At 40.9% G+C, this 9,683-nt stretch overlaps 1 protein-coding gene across 4 annotated transcripts in view; it reads right to left on the bottom strand.

The window, feature by feature from the left end:
* Positions 1–500: 500 nt before the first annotated feature.
* The window catches only part of gabrg2 (gamma-aminobutyric acid type A receptor subunit gamma2), a 56,827-nt gene continuing 47,644 nt past the window's right edge, over positions 501–9,683 (bottom strand). For 3 of the 4 annotated variants that reach the window (XM_056443367.1, XM_056443395.1, XM_056443385.1), the window contains 3 exons: positions 9,186–9,391; positions 7,771–7,794; positions 501–4,327 (listed from right to left, as the gene is read on the bottom strand). In XM_056443367.1, coding sequence (XP_056299342.1) covers positions 4,046–4,327; positions 7,771–7,794; positions 9,186–9,391 — 512 coding nt within the window. In that variant the 3' untranslated portion in view covers positions 501–4,045. The remainder of the gene's footprint in view (positions 4,328–7,770; positions 7,795–9,185; positions 9,392–9,683) is intronic. The other variant, XM_056443375.1, reaches the window with a different exon arrangement.

Raw genomic sequence — 9,683 nt, 5'->3', positions numbered from 1 at the left:
TCTTCTAATTCTTCTTCTTCTACTTCTTCTCATTCTACTTCCTTCTCCTTCTTCTTCTTCTTCGTCTTCTTCTACTTCTTCTTCTCCTTCTCCTCCTTCTTCTACTTTCTTCTTCTTCTTTCTTCTTCTTCTACTTCCTCCTCCTCCTTCCTTCTCCTTTCTTCTTCTTCTCCTCCTCCTGCTTCTTCTACGTTCTTCTTATTCTTCTTCTACTTCCTCTTCCTCCTCCTCCTTCTTCTTCTTCTTCTCATTCTAGTTCCTTCTCCTTCTTCTTCTTCTACTTTCTACTTTCTTCTTCTTCTTCTTCCATTTAAACACCTGCGTCGGCCCCAAAAGGTAAACTTATACAATATTTCTCTTTTTCCCAGCACATTAATCATCTGGTGACCCGCTGCAGCCATAACTTTATGTAATCATAACTGCACTTTGACTAATGTATGATGTTGTTGCCGCCACAATAAGGAATAATAATACACGCACAGTAATCCATAGAAAAGATGAAGAGTGATGAATCCAACCATTTTATTGTAAAAGTCCACAGCGATGTGCCATTCCCTTATGAAAAGGATTTTTTCCAGTACATGTATAGTATATAATGCTAACATAATTGATCGGTGCCCCTTTTTTTACATTTTTTTTTTCAACAATAGTCAATATACATAGATGACAAACAACTAACATAATGCGTGTGTGAGGATCGCGTGACGTAGTTCTGATGCCGTCGAGCTTTCCGGTGTGGATCCTTCAGCTTTCACCGGTTTCACAAACATATCAATAGAAAATGTGCGTTTCTCATATTTTGTCTCATTGTGGGTCCCAAAATAATAAAAAAATCACTCCCGTGAAAAGTAAGCAGAGTGTAAAAAAAGTACACGTCAATGCAGGCAAAGCACTGAAAACATACCCAGCATGCACCAGGAGTGTACCCCGTGTCTCCCATCGGGCTTTAGAGGGCACACACGCATGAGACACTCATCATAAACAAGCTTTTATACCATCATGTCAATAATGAAAGCCAGGAGAGCACGTCTGAGTTCTGCACCCTGATGTTCAGTCAGTCTTATGATTATTACTTATCGGTCTACATTCAAACAATCGTCCCGATGCTTTTGGATGAGTACCAACGAAGAAGAAGAAACGTCTGAGAACATGTGGTGTGGTCGACTTCTGCTGCATGACACTTTGAGCAGGCAGGTGCACAGACACGTCGGGGGGGGCAGGTGCTCAAACCCCCCCCCCCAAAAAAGTGCACCCATCGCCAAAATTATTCATCTATTGATCACTGTAACTTAAAGTTAAGTAATTGGTTGCTAGGCAACACCTGAAACATATTGTGTCGCGAGAAGAGCTCACCAAAATGACATGTTTTCTACTAACAATTACAGTTTCTTTTCATTTACAAAATGATAGGAGCGAACAATGCCATAATAAACGCAGGAGGAGGAGGAGGAGGGGGGCGGAGCATCTCGGGGCGAAATCCTCACAAGAAATCAAATAAAAGCCCCGTCGGATATCCAAACACATTTGAGGGGAATTGATGACAAAGAGAGTAATTTTTTATTCTTAAATACTTATGGCTCCAACAGAAAGGGCACTTTGCTCATCCAGGGCAAAAGGGGAGGAGCTTGAGCACCACTAGGGGAGGAGCTTGAGCACCACTATGGGAGGAGCTTGAGCACCACTAGGGGTCTACCTGTGCACGTGCCTGGCTTTGAGAATACGTTGTGTTTTTTTTTCTTTCTTCAAGACCGTAAAAGCAGATTCACAAATGATATTTGGGATTGATATTCTCTGTTGCGCGTGTGTGTGTGTGTGTGTGTGTGTGTGTGTCTGTTTGGCACTCGATGACATGTGATCACTCTTTTACACTCTAAACTACACGGATGACGACGTCCCTCAAGAACTTTAGGAAATATGAGATCACCTGGGTAATGCATCATATCATCATTGATGGGAAATACCAAAGCTGGAGGAGGTGGACAAATATATAAGAGTCACAGAGACGAGCAAATGTTCTTCTTCTGGTGTCTGGTGACTTTTTGTGTGTGTTTGTTGCAGAAGCTGCAAAAAAAAAAAAAAAGTGAACGTTGCAACTCAGTCAGTGAACGTGTAAGAAGTGTGCCGGGCGTCTGTGAGCGTAACGCACATCACGACATGGACACACGAGATGAGCTGCGCCGACACGCCCGACTCAAACGTCTCTTTGATGGAAACGACAGCGTTCTGCGCTTCTTTTCAGGGGCTATATGAACATAACATACATTTATTTTTTCAATAAAATAAATAAATAAATACCATTAATGAATATATAAATAAATAAATACCCCCCCGCCCCCAACGTATTGTACACGGCCGCTCCAGCGTAATACAATAAGTCTAAATACTGTATGATGATATACTGTAACAATGCTGAAATTACAAAATATATATATATATATATATGTATATATATATACCCTTTTTTTCAAAATCCCAAGGGCTGGATGAGTGTTTTCTTGTGTTCATAATTTATGTACATAAACAATGTGATATGCAGCCACTCCTTTGTGAGTTCATACATCATCCTGAAGCACTGTCTCTATGGGTTGCATACTGGCGCCTATCAAAAGTGTAATCTGTAAGCGGAGTTGTGCGTTACACGTCGCCGTGAACACAACATTCTGCTCTCGTCACATTACGGCATTCAAGATCATTTTATCGGGAAAATGGCAAAACAAATGCAAGAATGATGAAATTACTCTGGCTATCCAGTGAATGAATGTCTTCACTGTGTCATCGTGCGTTCCTCCGAGAAAGGAGATGCTTCGTAATACAGTTTACACATCTATTCTCAACTTAACAGGCTTTGTTTTGTACTTTGATATCATTTCTTCTGTTTTGTTGTTGTTGTCAGAATACCCGCCGGCTGTCTGTATTCACATTAAAGTGGAGAGAGGTTTGAATTCCTCTTTGCAGCTTTCGGGGAAACAGTGAGTTGTTTGTTTTGAAAGAAAACATCAAACACGATTTGTTTTGTAAAAGCTGCATTACTCAACTACACCAGCAGGGTGTCATTATCTAACTAAATGCATTCTCCTGAGGTCAGAGGTCATGTTGACTTCACTGCAGCTGTGATGAAACTAGATTTAACCGGTTCTGCTCCTCCTACCTGACGCATGGATGAATCCTCAACTTAAAAGGATAAACCGGGCACTTTTGTTTTTTTACCATTTTCCTCTTCCAATTTTCCTAGAAAATAATTGAATTAAATCTTAAATGTGAATCAACAGTGCTAATTTTTCATTATTTTTTTTCCATAGCCAACAACAGAAGACCATAAAAGATGTTGATTTTTTTTGGGCCTTAAAGGTGCATGCAATAAATGTAAATATGTAATAGTAAAATATATACAGTGTCTGTACAGTTGAGCATTTCCCATAAACAGCTTTGTCTCGCAGTCTCTGACCACACGTGGAAAATAATGCAATGTTTAATTGTGCCGATGCTAAAGCTAATTAAATTAAAAATAAATTAGCATCACAGTCAAACAAAGCTCTATTAAAGTGCTTCAGATTTAGTTTTTTTTAGTGAAAAACAAAAGTGAAAATGATTAGACATAAATAATGCCTTTTCTTTTTTTCCAGGCGCGTGACGTGATATGAATTGCTTTTCATTTTAATCGTTTTTTCTATGGAAGGGATGCATTTGTCTTACAATAAAGCAATTAGTAGAAGTCCCATTGTGAGGAAACGGAAAGGAAACTCAAAATAAAAAGTCCCAAAAAATCATATCATAAAAGCCAGGAAGAAGAAAAGAAACCTCCTAATTGCTTAGACAATCACTCATCTACACACCTCCTCATACCGGTTTGAATGTAATGCTACAACATTTGCAATGTCTGTTAAAGTTTTCAACAACAAAAAGAGAACTCGAGAGGTTTTAAAAACTACAATTAAAGGAAATGCTGTGACTCCAAAGCGTGGGTGTTTCAGTGGTCTCCTCCTTCTCAAAGTCCTCTGCTGGCACGGCGCTGATGTAGGATGTGACGAGCGACACGCGACGAGGCCTAGAGATAGAGGTAGGACACCCAGTACACCAGGTTGAAGAGGCCGAATGCAGTGGGGAAGAAGATGCGTGCGTACAAGTCTATTTTGGCCACGCGGATGTGCAACCTGCCGTGCCGCCAGGCGCCGGAGCGGCAGTCCTCGAAGCAGCAGAAGAAGCTGGTGCAGTCCTTCCCGTCCAGGCACTCGTAGCCGTACTCCTCGTCCCGCTCCTGCATGTGCGTGGCGTTGTTCATCTGGATGGCCGTGGCCGAGCGCGGGCGGATGTCCACCGTGGGTTTCTTCTTTTAAGAGGACGGAGAGGGACACAGTTCAGCCATCAGGGGGGGAGGAGCCTAATCTGAGCTGCATGGCTCCCCCGTCTCAGCTAAATGTCATTTGCACCCTCGATTTGCCAATTGGACCGTTTCAATGTCAGAACAATTCAAATTGAGCCGTGACGACCACCTGTAGGTGTCGTTAGGGCGCTCCTCGTGGTGACGTGAAGCAGCCACACTATGCTCATTAAAGCAACACGTGCTAAGAGGAGGAGAAGTGCCACTGGATGAAGCTGACAGTGTTTTTGATTCTGCTAATGAACATTATTTCAAAGGTTAATAAAAAATCCAGAGCATATCTAGTTCCTACCACGCATGCTTCTCAACGAACACGGCGTGGGCCGAGCCAGCGGCTCGCGGCTAATGGTGATAATAATGCTGATTGTGCTAATCGTGCTAATAAAGCTAATAGTGCTAATGGTGCTGACGGTGCTGATGGGAGAGAAGCGGAGCAGACATCGTCTTTAACTGCCGTACGGCGTCCAGCGGGGCTCACATGCACTAACATGCACGTGCAGCCACACTGTGCCATGTGCACCGAGCGAGACACACACACCAAGACACACACACAGACACACACAGAGACACACACAAACACACACACAGAGACACACACAGACACACACACGGGAGACGTCCCGATGTCTTTACGTGAGCGTTCTGCGGACGCCGTGGCGCCCCAACCGCGTTGAGGAGCTGCGGTCGCCTGTGACTCAACGACTCGTCGTCGTGGCGACCCGTGTGGATGTTGTTGGCTTTTATCTCATGAGAAAGGTGGCGAATGGCTTATGATTGGTTTTTAAGGGAATTATTTATAAAACAATTCTTGAGAGTTATACATGTGATTGAAACGTATTTATATTGAAGATGTATGTGGAAGTGTGTCTGTATGTATGTGTGTATGTGTATATATACAGTATATATATATATATTTTTTTTTATTTATTTCTTTGTTATTTTTTCTTTATTTTAAATTAATTTTATAAATATGAAATATATTTTAACTTTGTATATATATACACACACATATATATATATATATATACATACACACATATATATATATATATTTTTTCTTTGTTATTTTTTCTTTATTTTATATTAATTTTCTGATTTATTTGATATTAATTTAGGATAGGAATATATAAGCATTTTTTGCTTCTACCTATACATTTTCAGTCTTTCTGTTTCGTATATTATATAGAATAATATTGTGTTGTATTTGATTTGATTGACTGAATAAAATACACAACAACAACAATGATCCTTTAGCTTAGCGTAGGGAGGAGCATGTGCTAGCTCAATATTTCTGCAGCCCACTCTTTCTGTCACTGAATGGGTTGAAACAAAAACCCTCCTTTTCAAAGCGCGCTCGCTCTGGAGGCCACGCGGCTTTCATGTGTGTGAAGACTCCTGAAATAGGACGTCAGTGGCTCTGTGGCGCTGTCATTCTAACGGGAGACCATTAGCATTCAAACGGACGGCTTTCATCAGCTTTTATCTGGGAACGCCATGCCACCTTTGCACAGATTGGGATGCCGGCTGTTTGGCAGATGAAATGCCCTCTCATCCCCCTTTGGCAGAGGGTTGCTCGACCTTGCTGATAAACTGGGGCGTCAAACTCACCATTTAAAAAACGACACAGCGAGTTGAGCAAAGTTCAACTTCTAAGAATTTTACATCACTAGCTCCCCTAAAAAACAAAACACTGCCAGCTCTTGAATGTATTTTCTTTAAAACATATAAATAATCATTTTAAATTATGACACTAGGTTTTACAGCAGTGGCATAGAGTAAATACTCCATGAATGTTTTGGCCTCATTGTTATGCGTCTACAATAGCTACCTTGTATGTGTATATATATATATATATATATATATATATATTGTATTCCTCTGTATATTTAATATTGTTATTGTATTATGCATTTTGTATTTTATTTTAATTTGTTATTAATGCTCTAATATGCAATTTCCCCACTGTGGGACCAATAAAGGAATATCTCATCTTATCTTAGGCATACATGCTAAAAATAAATACGAATAAAATAAAAAACTTGGTCACCGCAGTTTTAGTTTGAAAATAAAAAGCATGCATGGATTCTCACATAAGCTTAAAATACTTGAACTATTTATTCCCCATAACTTCTCATGTTTCCCAGCACTAGTGCACCTTTACAGACTAAATATAACCCCATAGGGCCGGTTTCCCCATGTTTGTCCTCGTCAGTGGACGCCGTAGCGAGGCAACGAGGCGATGAGCAGAAGGGGTCACGACCCGGTGCTCAAAGGGGATTGGTCGCACCGGAGGAGGCGCGGTGGGTCACATGATCTGGTCGAGCTCGGCCGCGTCGGTGTTTAGCGAGAAATAATTTGAAAAAACGACGACAGCGAAACAACGCGGTGGGAACGTTAACGGGCTGAAGGCAGACGACCTCTGGGAGGACAGAGCGGCAGCGAGGCGGCAGGCGCCTTCATCGGACTGTCATTGAATATCTCTGAGTCTTAAAATCAAAGTGGATTCTTCAGCGGTCCATTCAGACCCATGTGTAAAATGACCGTAAAATTATTCCCCCCATTGAAATATTGATGTGGACCACGGTGTGTGGAAAGCAGATTATCTCGTCTTGAGTGTAGGATTACATGTCGATGGTTGCTCTCTCCCAGCTGGAGGACAGTGTGTGTTCATCCTCTGAATGGACCTCCATCTCTAATGCTACGTCGTCCCAGAGCAGGTTGTCTGTTTCAGTCTGTTAGGCTCTGCTGAAGCGTCGGGTGGAGAAGCCCAGCACACACACAGGTGGATTTACCGTGGTTACAACAACAACAACAACAACAACAACAAAGAGTGAAAGGGGACAGAGGGAGCCACACTGGGCCTGGACCATTACATTCCTCTGGATGTGTGGGATGCTTATTTGAATTTTAAAACCTTGTCTGGTCGGCGTCCTCCGCAATGTGCACTGCAGAGCGCCACTTTATTATTATTATTATTATTGTTAGTATTATCATTATTATTATTATTATTAACATTAGTATTAACATTATTATGAGTATTATTATTATCATCATTATTATTATTATGATACTAAGAATAATATAATTATTATTATCATTGTTATTATTATGATTCATATCATTATTATTATTGTAATAATTATTATTTGTATTATTGGTATCATTATTATTGTTATTATTATCACTATTAATATCATTGTCCTTTTTATTATTATTATACTTGTTTTTATCATAATTATTATCATAATTATTATTATTATTATTATTATTATTATTATTATTATCATCTCTGATACCTATGTATGACCTGATGGAAGTAAGAATGAGGGGATGGAGGCGTGTCCGCGGTGCGGCGCTCACGATGCAGCATGCAGTCAGACACATCAACGTACCTTTGAGGAAAAGAGCCGGAGGAGCTTCAGACGGGAAACAAAAGAAGACGTGGAATTAAAAGAGAGTCGCACACAAAAACAGAGAACACATGGAAAAAATCATCAATGAAAAGAAAAGTCAACACAAGATAATGTGTGAAATCTACAATCAGAGAACTCTGCTGGCTAACTCAAAATGGAAAGAGAAGAACTATACTGCACACAGACAGGGGGGGGGGGGGGGTGCATGGAGAGATATCACAGATGCAACACCGGAAAGATTAAATCTGCATTAAAGCAGCTCGTGATGAAGCGTGACGGTAACCTAGAGCTAAATGAACGAAGAGGAGGACATCCGGCAGCTGAAGAAGAAGATCACAAGTAATAAGATCAACCTTTGAAGATCCGTATTTATATTTCCTCGATTTTCCTATTCTTTTCCGCGCTTTTAAGGTTTCATGAATATCGAACGCTTCTCAGTCAAGGAGACGACGCCTCGCTTCACGAGTCATTCACGGGTCCTGCAGACGCCTCGCTTCCCCAAGAGTTACACTTCAACACGCCGGGTCGCCCGAGCACAGAAGAACTATGCAGAGGTTTAAGATTAATATAAAGTCTAATCCCGCCCGATAAAACTACACGACTGCAAAGATGGATTCAGTTTTACTTTTTTGTTCTCCTTAATGCTGCGTTCACAATAACATTGTTGTGAATGTTCAATACGCTTTACTCGCGTGAGTTTCCTCGCCTGACTATTTCTGGCTTTTCGCTTCATTTGTACCTTATAGGCGGCGGGGCTAGAGGGGGCGGGGCTTATCTCCGTGGAAACAGTTATCAGCTCCTTCATCCACCATGAAGAACTCACCACTAGTTCTGCTTCATACGTGTTGAGGACATCACACACGTCTGAACATCTAACGCCCTTGTGTCTGGGTTCATAACATTAATTAATATATATATATATATATATATATACACACACATAAATATATATATATATACATATATATACACACACATAAATATATATATATATACATATATATATATAGATATACTACATATATATGAAACATATTTTAACTTTATTTATATACATATATTTTATATATATATATATGAAACATATTTTAACTTTATATATATATATATATATATAATATATAGATAGATATATACACGTGACAGATTCTCCCTCACGTGACGCGGTTTAAAGACAACTGTCACATATATGCGGCGGATTATGAGAAGCGGTTCGAGCTGCGCGCCTCGCTCATCATTGGGCCCCCGGGAAGAGGCATCCCTGTGGTGTCACGCGGTGGGGGAGGGGCAGGACACTTTACAGCTGAATGAAAGACACTGAAGATATTGCACACGGATATAGAACATGAATTAAAAGCATGTTGCTTGGAGCTGAAAACCAAAGGCTCCCTCACCGGGTTCCTCCTCTTGCGGTTCTTCTTGGTGCTCGGCTGCCTGTTGCTCACTAAGTAGTGCAGCATGCCGTACTCGATGAGCGCGGCGAAGACGAAGATGAAGCACACGGACACGAACAGGTCCATGGCCGTCACGTAGGACACCTTGGGAAGGGACTTCCTGGCGATGGTACTCAGCGTGGTCATGGTCAGCACCGTGGTGATGCCTGGGGGGGGGGGGGGGGGGGGGGCATTGGGACATTGGCTGTCAGTGCCACATAGAGATCAGTGATTGGCTCTTAATTCCCATTTCATCAAAAGATGCTCTACTATTTTGTTATTCGTTAAATAGTAAATTCCCCACATCCAAAATGCGTTTCATTGTTTTTTATTTGTTTGCCATAGTTCACAATATAATATTTAAAGTGAGGTAATACAACATGAATACAATCACAATGACGTACTTAATGTTCTGGTGCATCAAGTCGAGTTAATAATATGTTAGCATTGCATTTGTCA

Source organism: Pseudoliparis swirei, chromosome 3, assembly GCF_029220125.1.
Source record: "Pseudoliparis swirei isolate HS2019 ecotype Mariana Trench chromosome 3, NWPU_hadal_v1, whole genome shotgun sequence".
NCBI lineage: Eukaryota > Metazoa > Chordata > Actinopteri > Perciformes > Liparidae > Pseudoliparis > Pseudoliparis swirei.
Note: the sequence above shows the minus strand (reverse complement) of the source record. Positions and strands in the feature narration are given on the sequence as shown.